The following is a 21,283-nucleotide window of genomic DNA, read 5'->3' as shown; positions in this document are numbered from 1 at the left end:
TTTGCAGAAGAAAATCTTCGCGACTTTACTCTCCACAGAGGTCATTTTTAAATGGAGAAGGTGAACATCCTAGTGCTGACGGTCAGCATACCAACACATATTTCGCTGATATTTAAAATGGTGAATTCTGATCAGATGTTCGCTGGCAACATCGCGTTGCACCAAAATATGAGTGGATGCCATAAAATGCCAAGAGGGTCAATGACGGAGCAAGCGCCAAGCTTTACTCATGGTGTCTATTGTGGGATGTTCAGAAACACCACAGAATATTACTTAGGTTTTGCATGACTGGAAATAGCTCAGGTTGTGTTCCTTCACCATGGACAAGGAATGTTCCTACATACTCATGGGGAGAAATATTAATAGGGGAATGTGGGGGAACAAAAAGGGTAGCATGCTGGTAAGGAGGAAACAAAGGGAATTCAGGAGGTGTGATCTCTGCTTCAATACTTTTAAAGCCTTTAGAAACAATGGCAACTGTGATGTAGCAGGAGATATTCGGTCCTACCCAGAATTCAAGGAAAACGAGTGCTTCTGGGAAGCTAAAACGTGGGAGGGTTGTGGGTTACTACTGTTGTACCATAGTCTGGCTTTTACTAGTGCAGGCTGCGCCCACCAGCACCATCAACCGCACACAACCACTATTGCTGCCATGTGTTAAAGCCAAGATTGCCCCACTGAATTGAAACTAAAGGATGAAAAAGCTACTAACACGACAAGGTGAGCTACTCACACCTAACTTGGGACGCAATAGGACTCTGCAGGGACAGGCACATTGTGCCCACTTTCAGGAGACTTTCCTTGTAGGGGGAGAGTGGATGCCCTCCCCACTCACAAGTCATTTCTCAGGTGAGGGGCTGGGGACAATGCAGCTTGCAGGAGTGGGGTTGGCAGGAATTAGGGGTTGAAGCAGACAGTAGGCACTGTCTATACTGAGTGGTAGCACTTACTGATGGATGGCTTGTAGGAACTTGCGCTGGTGTTTGCGCACTTTCGAATGGTCGGTCTTCTTGACCAGCTTGGTGTGTTTGTAGATGAGCCATGTTTCCCTGAGTACATTGGCGGCAGCGTTTTTTACCTGCAGCAAAAGAACAAAAAGACAGAGAAGTTGCTTTTCACTCTAACTTTGCCATACAGTATGGTCATTCTTTTAATGGACTATAAACACAAAACAGAGCATTGATTCATGTGCTTAAAATGTGATTAAAATGTCTGTTTACCTCGTGTGTGCTGGGTGGTGCCTGAATTCACCTATCACAAGTCCAGCCACTTCAAGAAGAACACTTTTTCCAATTCTAAGCAAGCTGTGCCACAGGGGGTACAGCAGCTTCCTGAATTCTGAGGTCTGATTAATGCTACTTGATGGTGGCTGAACTGGCACCCTCTTGATGGAGCCTGCACCCTGGGCCTGACCAACCAAAAGAAGTAACAAATCTACACCCACATTGTGTCAACGAATGGGAGACTATTTATTACTACATTGTGCACGTGGAATGCTGCCTTGGGTGCACAGTACCAGGCTCACTACTAGGAATGGGATCTGACAACAGGTGTAAGGCAGAAAAAACAGGACACATCCCATTAGTCAGCAAGAAACCCCAGTGACCTCTGGGAATGTCAACCCAAGACAGGAGAGAGTGGCGTTGAAAGCTCCTGATAGGCGGAGGATATATGGGCAAAGAGAAGGAGTCATGCCTGGAGGTGGGGGAGGAGGCAAATATTTTGCGTTATTTCGACTGGTTTTCCCTGGAGTTACAGACATGACCTTGAACTGGAAGAGACGGGTGCTGCGAGCATGGTAAGCAGAGGCGCTTTATTGCAGCATGCGAGCAGTGCCTGGTTAGAAATCAAGTCCTTTCAGTGGGGGTAGAACAGGTCTGGTCCCTCTCAGGGGCATGCTGGCTTCATATTCAACGTGGACATGACCCCTAAACACTGCCCGAAATACTAAGGGCCAGAAAGCCCTCGTGCCTGCTTGGAAAGCGCTGCATTAGCATTCTGTAAAAGGACACCACGCAATAGAGGCATTTTGGAATACGTAAAATAACGCTGCTGTGGTACTCTGTGACAAAGTCCTACATGCCTTCGTGAATTAGACTTCTGCGGTCTTAGTATCATGCATGAACAAAGGTGTGCAAAACACTTAGCAAACTTTGTGGTGGGGCACATCCATCCTACTTCCTTTGTTTATTTAATAATTATGGAGTTTTACATAGTGCTGGCATTGCTCGAACGCTTGAGTGTGCTGTACAAAGAAAGTCCAAGGTAACACAGAAATAAAAGAATTCACATAAGCTTTGCTATGGTAGCAGTACGTGACAATCGACTACATGAAGTACAAGAAACCAAGGAAGATATAGCAAACAATGAATAACATGAAAGAGTGAACAGACCACAGCAATGACCAGAAAGAGCAACAGGCAAAACCCTAGAGGAAGATAATAAAGGCAAAAGCTGTAAGATGTACTGTAAATAGAAAGAAAGGCACAGTCCATTAGGCAGCAAGAAAACCCGGGTGTCTCTGGAAAAGATAGCAGCAAAGGATGTAAACCCAAGAAACCCAAGAAAGGTGACTGTTGGGCAACAGCGATAATCCAGGTTGGGGTACTGGAGATGTATGTCAGGAGGCGGCAATTGTAGGGCGTGTGAGGAGCTAGAAGTCGGGGAGAGACATGTCTAGACAGCTCTGGTTTCAATAGGGAGCCAATGGAGAGTTAGAAGTGTGGGTGAAATGTGGTCATGTCTTTGAGGACCAGAGAAGAGGCTGCATTCAGCGTGTGTCACTGGTTTCAAAAGAGTGAGATGTGCTTTGGAAAGTCTGTCAGGAGAGAGTTGCCGTGGACAGATCTTGACTGCACCAGCAATTGGACAAGACCCTTCAGATCAGGCTGAGGAACAAATCGCCAAATCCACCCAAGAAGTCACAGCTGAACGGATGCATTTCAGGACTTTGTGTTGATTTGTGTTCTAAGATTGGCTTTTGCCAAGAATGACACCCAAAGATTTGGTGTACTAGTCAATATTGGTCAGTGTACAGGCAGCCACTCCATAGTCTAGGGCAAGAACTAGAAGTGCTGACTCGGAAGATGAGAAACAAAGCAACTCGTGTTTTTTTGATGGAATTAAGTTGTCAATGGCAGGCTTTCGTCTACTCTTGTACACATAACGGATTTTGACTGGGATGCGAGACATCTTTAAGAGAAGTGTTTAATAGATACGCCTGTGTATCATACACGTTGGTGCACCAAGATTCCAGAGTTTGTTGGTAAAACTCCAAGTTGTTCAACATGCAAGTTAGAGGGAGCAGGGGCTGTAACAGAGGCCAGGGTCCTCCTGAGTTAAGTTCCTGAGATAATTTGTAAGAAAGGAGTCAATTTGGTTCTGTTGCGGCAGTTGGTCAAATAATAAGTGAACTATTCTAGAACTGCCCAGTCTCTGCTTATCCTTCCCAAGGGTTCCAGGTGGAACAAACTGTCATCTGATGTACATGGTGTACAAAGCCACCGTCTGTTGGCTGCTGGCGGATGCTCAGTCAGTGTGTCATGGGCTCCTGTGCAAGGAAGGAACCAGACCCCCTGGAATGAAACAATAAAATTCAGCAATAATCAGGGTTCAGTGGGCCCGTCAGGACTCTGGGTCGCAGTGCCTCTATACCTGCTGCACCAATGGAAACTACACCTGTGGTTGCTGATTAAAGCTGCCAACTAACCGAGAGTATGGACCGGCATTTGAACCCTCGGTCATATCGATTGGAATAGGATGTGTTGTAAGCGCCAGAACTGTTGACTTTCTGTGTCGGCTCAACATGCAATGATTCTGGGCAAATCACGTAACCTCTCCATGCCTAAAACAAAATTTTGATAAAATGAATGTGTCCTTGTGTGATGTAACTGGTGCTCATGTAAAACGCTCCAATACCTTGGGGTCGAATTTGCGCTATATGGAACTGCAAAAAAAAACCAAATGTCCAGTGTCTAACGGTGGGAAAAGGAAGGCGGGTATATAGTTTACTTGCAGGACCAATCAGGAAGCAATATAGGTGGTGGAGGAGGGGCGGGGTGGGGGGCGGAGGGGGGTGCAAGCTGTGCCTTACACTTCTGGAGCACACGAACGCCCAGGCAATTCAACTCTTTATTTTGTGAGAAATAGTGATACCGTGGGGCCAGCGCGCCCTTAGTGGCAACAACTTGTGGAGCATCAACGATTGTCTGAGCAGGCTTTCTAGTCTGTAAGAATTAATGAGCTCGGGAACTTCCGGCAAATGACCTCCAGACAGCAAGTGTTCCTGTTTCTGACAGCTCAGGTTAGTAGACAAGACACTTGAAATCCTCTCTTCGGGTGAATGTGTTCTTGGTATCTGTTGAAGGGGAATCCAGCGCACACTTTGCCTCTCCCTCGGAGGAATGAAAGATTCAAAGCCTCTTAGAAGAATACATTCTATTACAAGACTGGAACAGCAGGTGGGCACAGCTCACACATTTTTGCAGTTACACTCGTACACCTTTTAGGTCTTGCCTAAACCTATTGTGGGCTATACCAAAAACTTACAGTGGACTTTGACCCAACCCCTTGCTTGTCATTGGTTGCTTCAGTTCTCAGTTTTCTTTGCTTGCTATTTATTTGCTGGCTTTACTTGTCGGTCTTATTTTTGCCCCTCCCTTTCTTCTGTTTTCCCTCCCTTGGCAAATAGCCTCTTCACCATACTTTTGATTGGATGTCTTCTATACTGGCATTGATTGCTCAACTTGAGTGCTCTACTTTTTTTCTTTTTCATCAAGCTCTACATAAGAGTGCAGGTGTTTTCTAGCTTTGTCTTGTGTGCTTCTTCCCTCCACCAAATACTCTCCCCCCTGCAGCCTCCTTGTTGCACCCCATCCTCCCCAGAAGCTCCTCCATTGCTTTAGCTGAGTTTATGATGTGTTTTTGGGCCTCAGCTGCGAAGCCGCAAGCACTAGTGCTTAATTTGAGCAGGTGGTTTCCAGAGATCAGCACCAGCACTTAATTGTCACCACCAGCACTTGTGACAGTCAGCCACAAGATGGCACTCTCTGCCAAATTTAGAGATTACTGTACCAACATTTAATTATTAAAGCAATATACATACAAAATTACTAATACCTGACGTCCAACCCATTCTTATAGCTTTGGGGGCCTGAAATAGTCAGAATCCTCACACCTGTAGAAGTGTGATGGTTAGTAATTGTGTTGTAACTATCATTGGCAGCACTGGCATGGGGCACTGGGTGGTGCAAGCTGCAATGTCCTCCTGACAAGAGACCTGGCACTTATTTTTTTTGTTACAAATTAAGCACAGCAAACGCCTCTGTTGCTCTTTTGCGCCCAAACACTCCTCATATGTCCCGTCCACAATCTAACACACCCACTCCTCTGTTGCCTCACTCAACACTCCACAGTCCTTCTATTTTTAGGTTGAGCATTCGAGACCTCTTGTATGTAATGTAGGTTCCGGAGATCAATCCTAGGCCTTGTCTGCTTCCACTTAGGGACTTTTTTTCTGTTCAACTGCCTCTATTTAACTGACTTGGTAGAAAACGACTAGTAGAGGTCAGTAAAATACCAGAATTTGCTTTCTGCTTGTTCAAATGCCTCTATTTAACTGTCTTGATCGAAAACGACCAGTAGAGGTCAGTAAAATACCAGAATTGCTTTCTGCTGAGGGACTTTCTCTTTTTTAATTTTTCTGGCAACTGCCTCTATTTAACTTTCTTGATAGAAACAACCAGCAGAGGCCAGTAAAATACCAGAATCACTTTAGCATTCTCTAAATTCCAGTCCATACAAATTGTCTTCCACGAGCACCCATAGACAATTTATTTATTTATTTATTTATTTATAAAAGCATTTGTAGAGCGCGAACGAAGGCCCTTGGGCATCTCGGCGCTAAAGTTGCTGCAGTGTTTAACCCTCAGGAGGGCAGAGGTTCATTGGTTGAAAAGCCAGGTTTTGAGTTGCTTGCGGAACATCCAGAGGGAGGTACTGATTTTGATCGAATGTGGTAATGTGTTCCACAGTTTCGGTGCGGCTACCATGAATCTTCTGTCCCCCCATGTGACAGATTTGGTTCGAGGTACCACCAACTCGTGCAGACTGGACGAGCGTAGCGTTCTTGAAGGACAGTAAGGGATAAGGTTTTGGGTAAAGAATGCAGGTCCAGCATTGTGTAGAGCCTTGTATACCAGGCAAAGAGACTTAAACATAATTCTCTTTCTCACTGGTAGCCAGTGGAGCTGTCTTATGGTGAGTGCGGCCGATTGATGTTTGGGAATGCGCCCTAAGAGCCTGGCGGCAGCATTCTGATTGGCCTGCATTTTCCATAGCACTCTCTCCTGGGCACCTAGAAACAAAGCATTGCAATAATCTAGGGTCGTCAAGACGAGGGAGCTCACCAGCGTTTTTCCGGCACTCTCCGGTAAGAAAGGCAGGATTTTCTTAATGAGCCTCAGTTTATGGAAAGCTGAGGAAGAGATCTGGTTGGTGTGTGGAAGAAAGTTTAGGTGGTTGTCAAAAATGACTCCCAAATTCCTCACCTTGTTAGTCGGGTCTGGAGGCTGGCCCATAGATGTTGGCCACCAAAGGGGGGACCACTCCGGGGATAAGTTGCCAAAAATTACAACCTCCGACTTATCAGAGTTCAGCTTCAGGCTATTCTGAGCCATCCAACTTCCGATAGCCAGCATGCCTTGGTTAAAGTTGTTGGCTATTTTGAGCCCGTCATTCTTGACGGCAAGAACCAATTGAGTGTCGTCTGCATAGGAGGTAAAGCTCATCCCGTATGCCCTGATGACTTTGGCAAGGTCTGACACGTAAATGTTGAATAGTGTCGGACTTAGGGATGAGCCCACAATAATTTTTTTTGTCCAAATCTTGTATTTTCAGTGATATGACCACCGAAGGCCCTGATTATATGTTAAAAATAGAGCTTTGGACTATACCATTTCCGGCTGAAAGGCAATATTTCTCTCCATGTGTTCCCATGCCTGCTGTGTCACGCAGTTTGGTGCTTATCCAGTATTGGGGTATCTTTCATAGATTCACATGCCTGTATCATTCCCCGTCGCCAAGATGGGAGCCCCACGGTAAAAGACAAAAGTAGTGCCATAGGTAATAAAAAGGCCAAAAGAGGTCAAAGGCTATATCTTAGTAGCCTATCTACGTCCTTAGAGGTAAAAGATCAAAAGTCAGCTCCAACCAATCAGCTACCAGCATCCTCTAGAGCAATTCTCAGATTTTCGCCGCACATCGTGTGGAAGAGAGTCTCCCTGAGTGCTTCTCAGTTTTCTTCTCTTCAGCTCTTCAAGCAAGTATGTCAGACAAAAAGGGCCTTTTCCGCTCCTGCAGGACCTGTGGGAAGAAGAGGGTCCATGTAGATGATCTTCATAACAATTGTCTTTATTGCCTCTACCCCAAACAGGAGGCTAAAGACTGTAAAATCTGCCATACCTATCCCAGGAAGACTCTAAGGGACAGAGAGGCAAGATTACTTTTATGGCTTAAGTCTTCTAAGGAACCTCCCCCTTCAGCTGAGGAAGAGGAATGAGCTTCCACATCTACTAAGAGGCTAGATCTCCAGAAACCTCCTTAGGTGAGGGAAGGAAACATCTTAAAACTTCCCAGGATAAACCTGTTCATAAAGAGAGGATTTCTAAACATTCCTCTGAGCCAACGTCGTCTCCGCCCTCTACACCACTCACAGAGCCTCCAAGATCTTCTTCTACTGACTCTAAGTAGAAAACAGTTTAAAAAATCTGTGTCGACGACGACTGTTCTTGCATCGTCGATGATATGTGTTACATCGTCGAGGCCATCGTCGACGGCAACTGACACAACGACGGCTATTTCTTCTGCTATCTCATCGACGAGGATCACTATTACGACAAGACCATTGTCGAAGTCTGTCGACGACCCATTGTCGACGAAGAAGAGATCGACGAAGATACCGTTGACAAAGATACTGCAGACGGCAGAGCCATCGACGACGGCACCACCGACGACGAGCCCATCGACGACAAGCCCGCAGACTATGTCATCGATGAAGGCGCTTGTTATCGTACCACTGTCGATGAAAGGACCATCGATGATGGACATTCCTACCATACTTTTTCTGCACCGTCGATGCCCCAGTCAATGAGAGTTTCTCAATTAAAGACATTTCAGAGCCCTTTTCAACAGCCTTTTTAGGATTATAGTAAAGTCTCTCCTCTACTGCCATCCCATCTTTTAGAGGGTTTCATAGAAGATGAGGATTATGAGGATGATGAGAGTCCATATGGAGTATCTCATAGTCCATCTGAGCTCAATGTCAAATGTCAAGACATTGATGATGATGATAATTACCAGGAGGAACATTATTATCACAAGCAATATATGGCTCCACATCATGCCTACTAGTTCCATCACAGACACGAATCTTGCCAGAGGGAGATGGCTCATCTTCCCCCAGCACTTATTCAAGATTTGCAGGCTATGTTGGCGTATTATCGTCAAAGATTTCCTCCTCAACAAATTCCGACAGAGAAGCCACTTCCTCAAGTAGAGGTTCCTGCTCCCGTACAAGAACTTACTTTACGTAGTACACCGGCTCCTGCACAGGGTCCACCTGACACTGGACACCAGGACACTACCTCTGCGGACGTAGAAGTTGAGGAAGGCGAATTACCTAATCATACAAATGCTCCGGATCCATGGGATGATTACATAATTCAGACACCATCTCTGCCTCCGCATTTACCTTCTGATTCTCCTCCTGAAGACATTGGAGGATTTCATAATGTAATGCAGAGAGCAGCAACTAGGTTCCTACTACCTAGTACTGTCAAGGAAACATTGTTTTTTTACATGATTTTAAGGAGGACACTGGAAAAATAATACGCTCTATTCCAATTATTGATTACATCTGGCAGGAGGGCGTAAAAACATAAAGATGCCAGCATCCATACCAGTGGTGCTACCTCGTGTAGACAAAAAATACTGCAGGCCAGAGGAGAGTCCATATTGCCTTGTAGCGTTCGAAAAACCCTGCAACACCTATTACCGCTCCTCCAGACAGAGAGGGACGTTGTATGGACCTCATGGGTAATACATTCTTTTCTATGGCGGCGGCTATTAGAGATGCTAATGCTTTGGCAATCATTGCCCGTTGTGACCGTCAGGTGTGGTCAGATATAGCCGGATTGATAGATCTCAACGCGGAGGAACAAAGACAGGAGGCCCGGAAGATTTTATTAGAAGGTGAACGAGCTGCCACCGAAACGATTGATTGTGTGTTATACATCGTCAACACAAGCTTTGGCAATTACCTGGACCTGCAGTTCTTCAACGCCAGGGGTGGCTTAAAGCTACTGCCTTCAGACCTCAGGTTCAGACTAAGATCCTGGACATGGTGTACAATGGGGATTCACTGTTCAGGAAACATATTGATAACGCTCTTTTGGCAAAAAAGAATGACACGGACACTGCAAATTTTCTGGGCGCTCTGCAAAAGAAGGTGTGTACCTTTCAGAGGAGCCATAGGGCGAGGCTTCACTACATACCGGAGCGGCTATCAGGCGAATGAACAGTACCCTCAATACCAGCCTCAGTATTGCCAAAATTACAATCAGTCGTCATACCGTCAATCATCGACGGCTAGTTTCTCTCACCAGGGCGGCCGTAAGGGAACACAGCAACAAGGCAGTGACTCTGCCAGAAAACAATAAGCTTTGCAGGGTGCCAGTCCCTTCCATTAATCCCCAGGGTGCTCAGCAAGATGAAACTGGAGGCTGCCACCTGATTCTGATTGCACCCTGTTGGCCCAGACAATATTGGCTCCAGGAGCATCTTCTGTTGTCACAAGACAGACCCATTCGCCTTCATCCAACAATGAAGATGTTATCACGGAACAAGGGTCATTAGTCCATCCGGATCCACAATCCCTGAACTTGCACGCATGGCTCCTGAATTCTTAGAATTCAAAGATCTCAATATTTCAAACGACTGTTGAGATATACTGTCTAAATACCATGCCGAAAGCACTATCAAAACATATTGTTTAAAATGTTTAAAATGGAAAAGATTCTGTTGTTGGTGTGAAACCAATAAAGTTCATCCAATTCAAGCCCCTGCTGAACAGATTATACCTTACTTGCTCTCACTAGCCAAGTTCTTTAACTTGAGGACTGTGGTGAGCTTGGGGTAAAATGGAAACATAATGGAGAAAGAAAGGTAGATGAAGGAGACGACTGTGGCATGAAAACATGAAGTATGCAAGGACTGGAGAGGGAGAGAAAAGGAAAGAGAGAGGTTAGAGGAACAGAGAGAGGTAGAGGTAGAGAGAGAGAGAGAAGTGAAAGAGGGAACAAGCGGAGATGGGCAGAGAAAGAGGTAAAAAGGGAAAGAGAGGGGGGGAGGAAGGAGAGAAAGAATACATTATAGAGAAGTTAGAGATGGAGAGTGAAAATGGCAAAGTAGAGAATGGAAGAGAACTGAGGGACAGAGGGAGACAAAGAGAGTGGAGTAGAAGGAGAGAGTATAGAGAAAGAGATGTATGGGGTCACAAACGAACTAGGAGAGAGGAGTGAAAAAGGCAGAGAATGTGGGGGGTGAATAGAAAGAAGGCAGGTAGAAGCAAAAAGAGAACAAGAAAGAGATGAGAAGACAAAAGAAAGGGACAGAGAGGAGCCTAAATGGAACAATCCATTAAGAGAGTGAGTATTGAAAAGAAAGAAAACAGAATGAGTCAAACAAAGAAACAAATATAGAGCTGGATGGGCAGAGACAACACAGGAGAGAGGCAGAAAGAAGTTCCTGGTTCTGTTCTTTGTTACTGATCTGTGGGTAGACCTTCTGGGAAGACGGGGTAGAGCAGGGTGCCACTGTCTTCATGGGCCTGGAAACGAGGGATGGCAAGGAGATTTGGCTCTAAGAAATAACGCTAAATGCAACAGAAAATGAATAGCGAGCACGAGCAGCCGCTCATGCTGGCTAAATGTGCTCTTGGGGTAGGATTTTATCTCACCTTACTCCGGGAATTTAGCTCTATTTTAGTAAGGCAAAATGCACCTAAGCGCTTGCTAAATGTGCTCTCGCTGTAGGATTCCCTCCCCCAAATTACTCTTAATTATGCAAGCTGGGATAATTTGGTTTATTATAGGTAATTCTGTGTCAAAAAAGTAACATGGAATTACCAAAATTACTTTGATTACTTCGGCATAATTGAAATTCCGTCCAGGTCTAGTTATCGCCACAGCGCTCATTTTACGCCTGCACAATCTGTGATACAAAAGAGATAGCATATGCTTCTGTCAGACTTTCTGTAATACCAAAGTGCCCAGTAGGTGCAAAAAGTGAGTACAAATGCCCTTTGTACCTCCTAGGCACTTTGTGTAAACCAACTTCTATGTATCACTGTTACAGCACTATCAATCCATTTCACCCCTACAGCAGAGACACTGTAGAGGCCCTTGTGGAAAAGAAGAAAACTGCTGGACGTATCCAACCATAAGATGCACTTAGAGTGGCCACTGGGAGTTACTTTTGGACCATTATCTGCAAGTTGCATGTGTGGCAGTCACAGACCCTACAGTGACATCCTGTGGCTCAAAGCTACAATGGAGAGGCCTTCCGGACCGTAGGAAGTCAGATAATCGGACCAATAGTGCATTTCTGACACACCTGTACATTTCCTCTCATCCATCCTCTGGGAACCCAACCTATATCTTACTCCCACCTACCCAACATCCTTACCCGCTTGGTTAGCTGTGTATCCATCATGAAATTGTGAACATGTTTTTCGGCTTTGGTCAGCTCCAATTTCCTGGCAACGACAGCCACCACGAGAGCCGTGCACCCAGCACCCTGTGGCAAAGCAAAAACAAAATGCATAGGACAGTGATGTTTGAGGAAGTATATGCAGAGCAAACCAATCAGAAACATTCACCGGTTCTCAAAAACTGCATTAGGGTGGGTCAGGAAGGACCTGAGAACAACATGATGTGGCAACCACAGGAATGGGACACAGGTAGTTTTCTATGATCTGTTCCTTCCTTTCCTGCTAAAGGAGGCATAAAAAGGGAAATTGGAACCTACATGGACTCCCAAAACAAAAAGATGCGAAAAATAGACTAAATCAGGGACTTTGGAAATATGGCTGGAGCTCAAATCAAGAAATTTGGACCTGTGAGGGAGGATCAAATTACTCAAAGGAAAGCAAATGGATAAGGGTCAAACCAAGAAAATGGGGAATATGAATTGAGCTTGAATAGTTAAATCTAATGTGAAGGTATGAGTGACGTGAGGACATGGAAGTAAGGATTGATAAGTGGTCAAGCCAGGATACCGGGAGTCTCTACAAAGGCCCAACCAGGCGAATGCTTTAACTTCACTATGTTGCACGAATTATATAAAAAAGAACAAAAATATCCATCGAATACATTGTCATAACCACTGCATTAAAGGTGGAGTTAAGAATAGTATAGACGTATTAGACGATGTAGTGAATGTGATGTGACTGGAGGTCGATATTAACAACCTGGATATAGTGTCGTTCAATTATAAAAAAAAACTATGGCTCCATGTGAACCAGACAATTATGAACTAAGGAAAGGTGTCAAATAAAATACCAACAATCGAGAGAGATCAAACAAGTACAATGGAAAAAAGTGATAGATGAAAACAGGAAAATGGAAACTACAGATGAAGGTAAATCCTGGAAGTGATGGAGGTGAATTAGGGAAACTGAGAACCTATGGAGAGCTCAAATCAGTGCAATTGGGAGCTTAAAACACTTCCACCTAGGAACATCAAAGTCAGAATGGAGGTGCAGCTAAAAATGTAGAATGTCAGCTGGAAATCAATGAGGAAAATTGAAATGTAAGCCGAAATCCAGGCAGGAAATAGCAATACAGCTGGAGTTCCACCAGGAGGATAAGAAGAATCGGTGGAAGACAAGAGAAAGCAGTGTCAAAAGGCCCCCCAAATGTTCTTACAAGACTTTATGTCTTGATTTCTTGTTTTGTGTGTCAATGCTTCCCTGTTTGGCAGTGTTAGCTGTGATCCACAACCTTTTGTTTCACTAAAGGTGACTGAGCGCACAAGCTTACAAGGTTACCGGACGGTGCTTGCTAGGGTTAACTGGTGATGCAACATTCTGCTGAGGACAATGGGGATAGGTAGAAATTTGCAGAGAGGGGAGGGGTAGAACCTGCAATTATTTCCTTGGTTAAAATAGAAGCCCATGAGCTACAAGACTGTGCCATGCACCCTACAAGCCAGCTTACCATGATTCCTGTCAGCAGGCAGACGCCCTTGCCACAGTAGGTGTGCGGCACCATGTCTCCGTAACCAATGGAGAGAAATGTGATTGAAATCAACCACATGGCCCCCAGGAAATTGCTGGTGACTTCCTGCTTATCATGGTACCTGGCGGGGTCAAAGAGGAATACAGCACAGGTCAGAGTTCTGAGGTACCATTACAAGTAAAACCTCCAGGCATTCACCCCTACGCGTCCCAGCATGACGGTCGTACACATTTCAAGAGAGAAAGGGGCCGCGCCATCTTGTTAAGCATGTTCAGCAGGCAGTGCGACTCAAGCTCTGAACAAATCTTCCTGCATGTGGCCAGGCATGTTTCATGCACCATGCATCTGCTCACTGGCGGGGGTTGCATATAATGAAGCAGCCTTTAACAATGTGCATTACTGCTAAGTCAACTTGCAATGTATTACATTCTATTGCAGCCAGCAATTCCCATTCACATTTTTCATTACAGGACCTCCCGCGTACATCCACATAACTAGACAACAAATATGTTTCCTTACAGATATTCTCCACTCCATCAATTCTTAAGTGTTTTCAAAAGACTAAGGCCTGGTATTCAAAATATATTAAGATATTGCTCAATTTTCAGCATTAGAATTAACTCCGATGGATTTAATTTTTTTACTGTGTATTACGGGAAGATTGAGAAAAAGGCAACAAGTCTTCTGTGTCCCGGTAAAGTCCCGGTAAAGAATGCAAGATTTTTCTAAGAATGCATTAAAGTCCGTGGATAAGGGATCTACTGCTCGATATACCCACTAGACTATTAGGTAATACTATGCAAAAACAAGATTTTCATAAACTACGTGACTTCATTTCAAAACTTTCCAACTTTGGTTATGTCCTTAAATAAATCTCTCCAAATGTATAGTATATATAAAGCTACTCAAAAAACAAATTTTTATGGAAGAATTATTTCACAAAAAATGTACACCACAATTTTGCACGAAATCTCTAATGTACGTAAAGATTTGCAACACATTTAAATATTTGTAAATTGCGAAGCATGTCAGCTTTGCAAAATGTTCCCAGAGAAATTGGTACTTCTAACTCCCATACTCTAAACCCCAAAATGTATACTTTCAGGAAAGGCAACTACAGCCAAACATATCATCAGGTGTCAGGCCACTATGTTCGGATCTTTGATGATCAAGCAAATCAGTTTCAACACTTGGCCCTTTCACTGTAGATTGTGCTCTGGAATATCGAGTGCAAGAATATAGTCGCACTGTAACTTCTTCCACAACATTTTGAAAGGGAAGTGTATGTAGGAAAGTATAGATTTACTATTCTTATCTCCACATATATGTCCCTTGAAGATATAGATATAGATATATATATATATATATATATATATATATATATATATATATATATATATATATATATATATATATATATATATATATATATTCACTGAAAAAACCATAGGTTATAGACCATATATAGTTAGGAATTTGCATTTACAAAACCATGAAAATTCACTGAAAAAACCATTGGTTATAGACCATATATAGTTAGGGATTAGCATTTACAAAACCTTAATTTACTCGCACAAAACCATAGAAATTCGCATATATAGTTAGTAGTTAGTTGCAATAACTATATATCGCGCACCCGCAATCCACTGCTGATGATGTCACATATTACATCATTCATGACATGGTCAGTGACATCACTGATGACATAACTGATGACATCTCAAATGACATCACTGATGACATCACTGATGACAACATCCAGTGACTGTATGTTTCTGTAAAGTTAAAATATGTCTTACATATTGGAGAATGAGTGGATGTATAAGTGTTTGGATGAAGGATTTAGTAGGTGCATGACTGACTGTATGAGAGAATGATTAAATGTGTCTCACTGAGTGCATGGGTTAGTGACTAAACTGTCTTAATTTGTGCATCATTATTTCTGTAGTTCTGTAAACTGCTGCATGTGTTGATCAGTAGCTATATGAGTAACTATATGGGTTATTGATTGGTTGCCCAAATATTTGTATGGGAGAGTGAGTGTGTGTGTGGGGGTGGCTGAGAGGTATGTGACTCTGTGCATAGATGTGTGAGCAGTTGATTCAGTAGATGTATGGGTTCAAAAGTGCATGTGGAAACAGCTGTATGGGCGGTTGACTGTCTGCATGAGTGTATTGGTGAGTGATTGGATTTCTTAGTGCTACATGTCAAAGTAAGTACATATGTAAAACACAGTACATGTAAGAGTTGACATATATAAATAACTGTGCATAAGAGCCAGTGAATGTGTGAGTGGCTGTATGGATCATTGTGAACTTGTATCAGTGATTGTATAAGAGAGTAAATATGTGTTAGTATATGTTTGATTAAGTAAGGTGTGTATAACTGTATAGTTGAGGAAATGGAGGTGTGATTGATTCTTTGCATGACTGACTAGGTGTGTGAGTAACTCCATGGATGAGTGACAGTCTGTGAGTGTCTGTTTACACTGATTGTATCTAAGGTTATATTAGAGTCTGAAGAGGTTCATCGTATTATCACATGAATGATATCATCAGTGATGTGATCAGTAATGTCAAATGAGATGTTATCAGTTTTTTCATCAGTGATGTCATTTGAGATGTCATCAGTGATCTCATCAGTGATGTCATTTGAGATGTCATCAGTGATGTCATTTGAGATGTCATCAGTGATGTCATCAGTGATGTCACTGACCATGTCATTAATGATGTAATATGTGACATCATCAGCAGTGGATTGCGGGTGCGCGATATATAGTTATTGCAACTAACTATATATGCAAATTTCTATGGTTTTGTGCGAGTAAATTAAGGTTTTGTAAATGCTAATCCCTAACTATATATGGTCTATAACCAATGGTTTTTTCAGTGAATTTTCATGGTTTTGTAAATGCAAATTCCTAACTATATATGGTCTATAACCTATGTTTTTTTCAGTGAATTTCATTGGTTATTTAAAAGCTAATATCTATAGCTGTAAAATATATTCTTTATTACGTGACGCATCACGTAGCCACGTGAGACGCCTCATGACGCGTCGCATAAACGTGACGTATCGTCTCTGCAGCGCAAACAAAACCCGTAACGTAAGCGCGCCAGAGCACGCTTACAGATATATATATATTTTTTTAACCTTAATTAGACAAAATCCACACGTGCACATATCTTGAGGCCTTGCAAAGGCACATCAAACAAACAGTCCCTACAATTTTGCCAAGTTTGGTGGAAATCTATTCCTTTAAATTGTATTTTACTGTTTCTCTTGGTTTTCCCCTTGTTACGCTTACCGGAACGCTACCCGGTACACAAACATGACGCTCCAAAAATACAAGATGTCGGACTCCCGTTACGCTGCCGGTTAGCTGCCCGGTTGGCGTACCGGGAAGCGCCTCTACCGCGAAAAATCACAATTTTCTTTTTTTTTCTTTTGCCCCGCGGGGCACTTTAATATCCCCCTCATCAATCCTAGGGGGTCAGGAGGGGTCTACCTTGCCCCCTTTCCTTCATTTCCCCCTTTGTTTTTCACCACCTCTTGTCTCTCGATCCTACCGAGAGACAAGATGGCGGCCGCTCCGGACTGTTTACAATGTTGACAGCCAATCAGCTTCTCCTCAGACTCCCGTTACGCTGCCGGTTAGCTGCCCAGTTCGCGTACCGGTACGCGCCTCTACGGCGAAAAATCGCATTTTTTTTTTTTGCCCCGCGGACCACTTTAATATGCCCCTCATCAATCCTAGGGGTCAGAAGAGGTCTACCTTGCCCCCTTTCCTTCATTTCCCCCTTCGTTTTGGCCTCCTCTTGTCTCTCGATCCTACCGAGAGACAAGATGGCGGCCGCTCCGGACTGTTTAGAATGTTGACAGACAACGGAGAGCCAATCAGCTTCGCTTCGCAAAGCTCCGTTACGCGAAAAGTACGCGAACTAGTGCGCTATCCAGGACGCTGTCACAGATATATAAATTTTTTTAAACGTTCATTTCTCAAAATCCACTGGAGCACATATATTGAGACCCAGCAAAGGCACATCGGGCTAACAGTCCCTACAATTTTGCCAAGTTTCGTGCAAATCCATTCAGCCGTTCGAGCTAAAAGTGAGGCCAAACGCCCTATGGAAAAATGAATGGGAAAAACGCGTTTTGGGACCCCCCTTTTTTCTCGGCCCCCCTTGACGAAACCCCCCCCCCAAATTTTCAGTAGCTGATCGGAAACAAAATGTGCCATTTTCCTGAAAATTTCAGCCGATTCCGTCCACAAACGCCAAAGTTATTAGACATAGAATTTTCATAAGTTCCATAGAGAAAAAATCCTAACTATATATACCTACTGGCGACCGCCAGTAGGTAATATATATATATGCTGTTTAAGTACATTTATCTGGATTTAACTATAGAAAATCTATTCATACTTTTCGCAATTTTGTTCCGCTCGATATCCTTCCTGTCTATGATATCAGTGCCCCACGGTATTCTGAGTCTATATTCACACTCCCTGTGCAGTGGCAAGGATTAAAAGGTGACTCCAGAACCAAGTGATTGGATGGTCCATATCAAGTGAGGTTTTCTACCTATTGTAAAATATGCTAATAAGCCTCCTCCAAGGACACTCCTGAGAAAATATTGCTGTGATGCAGAACTAGTAGCTAGATGTACAAAAAGACAGGTCGCAAGTAATGTTTTCGAATTGTCGTTAACTATTCGCAATCTGTCCCTTGGTCTGCAATGTGATTTAAGTACGAAGATTCCATCTTAATACTCCATTTACAAGGGATCACACAATTACACCCCTAATGAATAATACTGGTGAGGCTGCTCTTTGCAATCCCTTGAGATTGTCTGCAAACACAGGGATGGTGCCCAGAGAAGAACAGAACACCACCATCCCTGTCTTTGTGTTCCCAAACTTTATTTTTTTTAAAGAAAAAGCTGTCAATGTCCTTTAAAGAAACAGATACTGCTTCATTAAAGAAAAAAGGCTTCCCATTTGGGAAAGTTTTTCTGAAACACGAATGGGGTTTGTAAATATTAAAATATTATTTTGCAGCCCCAAACTGTATGATTTTTGCGAATTATGGGGTTTATGGCAAAAAAATTCCCTAGTACTTCTGCCCCCGCCCCCATCCTTTGTTTTCACCCTAGGTTTCAGCCTTTACTCTATTCTCACCCCTTTCTTAGTGGCTGGCTTTTATGGGGTGCCCCTTGTTCGCTGCCGACTTCTATATTGTAGCTTTTTTTTAATCTTTTAACAGTATCTAAACGTTCATGTCAGTTGATAGCTCTTTAGGAAAACAATAAAACTTTTTTTCACATCATATAAATAGTAACCATTCCAAATGCTGTATAATATTGACATGTTTCGGCAGTTAATCCTTTGTTGTGCCCTTCAGGATTTCTACTTCAGGATTCTCAAGATAAACCTCTCCCTATTATTCATATTTTGCACACAATGTATTAATTTCATATGCTATTTCATAATTTCCATGGAGTTCTGTTTCTCACAAACTACTTTACAGAGCAAGGGAAGGTTTTTGTTCACAGTGTGACCCAATATTAAAGTGGTGACCCAATACTTTCTATGGGATGGTATTTGCTCTCACTCAGTGCTAAAATTCACAAGCAGTGAGTGGTGAGACTGGAAGCACAATAGGTCGCATTTATCGTACATAGGAGTAGGGTTTTCATATTGTCTGTGAGATGCTACACATGGGTTATTGGGTCAGTCAAGTGAGTAAGCGCATATAAAGCACTTTATAGAACTAACTATCTGTGGGCCGCATAGTGAACAACACATATTCGTCCCCCAGTAAATAAAGCGACTACATAACCATAACAAGGTGAACTCCAAAAATATTAAACAATGTTTTACTAAAATCACATACACACTAAGCACATCTATAAATCAAAAAAAATTACTTAGAGAAATGAATGAGATGTCTTGTCAAAAGCTGGTCTAAAACAAAATATGCGCTGAAACATGTCAATGTTCCTAATCTTTATCACAATATCTGGAAGGGTTTCTGTGGTATGAGTGATAGGCAGATAGGCTAGATATGCACTGGAGAAGATGCCTCAAACGGGGGGGGGCTGTCACTGTGACCTGGTAGCCCTTTGGTGATTGGGGCTCTAGGTTTGAAGGTTAAATCAGGCAGAGCCATCAGATGTTCCACCAGTGTGATCCTGGTGCGTCCAAGGACTCCAAACAAACAGGGGGAACAGCTGGCTTGGCGAGGAGGGAGCTACCATATTTTACAGGGGCTAATAGTTTGCTAAAGAAGATCTATTAAAAAATCTAGGCTGATTTTAAAAGCTATTTGCATATGTATATTCAACTTACACATGAAAGCGGTTTGATTAGTGAGTGCAGATTCACATTTGCCTTTAACAAAAGGCGAATTAGAAACTCAAATCGACAGTCAGAATTTCCCATGAACACTTCTGGAAATCAGTGACAGTCTCAGCTTCCAATGGATACTTCTGGAAACCCAGACTGTCACGGCTTCCTAGGAGTAGTCGTGAAAGAGCTGGTATCGGAATATCATTGTCAGAATATCGTCAACATAATGTAGATCTAAAATATTGTCTAGAAACACTTGTCGAATTGGAGTCACTATGAGAAATCTACATCCAATGGAAAAACATTTGTAAACAATTTGTAGGACAGGATATTTATATCAAACGATATTTCTATACTCTACATTATGACATACAACCTATTGAAACCTTTTCCAATGCAAACTAATGAGAAATGTTCTCTAAATGTAGGATGACATCTACAGAAGTAAATTTGTGGTTGTTTTCAGGTTATTTTCAGAGAATCTGACACATGTTTGTGCTCATTGTTGGTGAAGTAGGGAGATCAAAAGGGGAGAGGAAGAGGTAGTGCCGCGTGGCACCGAGGTGGGCACGTCCTCCTCATGTGAAAGTAACTGTAATCAAAAGGGTCCACCTCAAGGGGGTTTTGTATGTATCCTGATGGCTCTGGAATACACACATTTGTTTAAAATACCCCTCACACACCAAAAGGGCCCTTGGTGTCATACTTCATCATCGGGGTCTTCCCGCCCGGCTGCCGGACTACGCTGCGTGCGACTACGTGCGACTACGCTGGAGCACCTTTTTAATGTGGGTGCTATGTGAGTGAAATGGAGTGAGTGTCAGTGGGGTCAGGAGTGATATGAAGGTGATGTTAAAAAATACCTGGCCTAGTGATACAGATCCCCCTGTGAGGACCATTGTTGGTGAAGCCCATGAGGCACTGTTCCTCATCATAATAAGTATGTATTGAAACTAAGTACAGCCAACCTCTTTGAACTATGCATGTATGGAATGTGTGATTTCTGTTTGTGTGTGTGACTATCATTGAAAAACTACAGATCCCTCCCTGGGTTGTTTCCTAGGGACGGACAACAGCTATATGTATGTTTGTCCTTTTTTCTTACAGGTACTTATTTAATAGCGCTTTGGGATCCGCGCTTTATTAATACCGTGCTCTTGTCTTTTCAGGCATACTACATGAGTATCTTGTTTAGTAAGGGATGTGTATTAGAATATTAATTTTATATCCATACACATAGTCCCCTTTTTTCACTTTTTTTGTAAATACACCCACTGTGGCGACTCTCTAGTGAGTGACAGGGGGATCTCTTACCAGAGATTCTCTGGTGAGATGCACCAAGGAGATGCACCTGACGAAGGGGCATGACGCCCGGAAACATGTCGACCCACATGGGAAAGTAAGCTCATAACCCCGCTTATCCTTTCCGACTTCACGTTTTTAACAATACCAGCCAGTGTTTATTAAATAGTTTTTGTATCACTAGGCCAGGTATTTTTTAACATCACCTTCATATCACTCCTGACCCCACTGACACTCACTCCATTTCACTCACATAGCACCCACATTAAAAAGGTGCTCCAGCGTAGTCGCTTGTCGCAGCACTGCCCCGTCCGGCAGCCCGGCGGGAAGACCCCGA

The 21,283-nt window shown here is 43.2% G+C and overlaps 1 protein-coding gene across 1 annotated transcript in view; it reads right to left on the bottom strand.

Annotated features, from left to right (window-relative positions):
* The window catches only part of LOC147673102 (small conductance calcium-activated potassium channel protein 2-like), a 385,836-nt gene that overhangs the window by 71,165 nt on the left and 293,388 nt on the right, over positions 1-21,283 (bottom strand). Inside the window, exons 5-7 of the mRNA XM_086946805.1 lie at positions 13,275-13,416; positions 11,743-11,853; positions 951-1,078 (exon numbers count right to left, since the gene is read on the bottom strand). Of these exons, the coding sequence (XP_086802931.1) occupies positions 951-1,078; positions 11,743-11,853; positions 13,275-13,416 (381 nt within the window). The remainder of the gene's footprint in view (positions 1-950; positions 1,079-11,742; positions 11,854-13,274; positions 13,417-21,283) is intronic.

Source organism: Lissotriton vulgaris, chromosome 12, assembly GCF_964263255.1.
Source record: "Lissotriton vulgaris chromosome 12, aLisVul1.2, whole genome shotgun sequence".
NCBI lineage: Eukaryota > Metazoa > Chordata > Amphibia > Caudata > Salamandridae > Lissotriton > Lissotriton vulgaris.
Note: the sequence above shows the minus strand (reverse complement) of the source record. Positions and strands in the feature narration are given on the sequence as shown.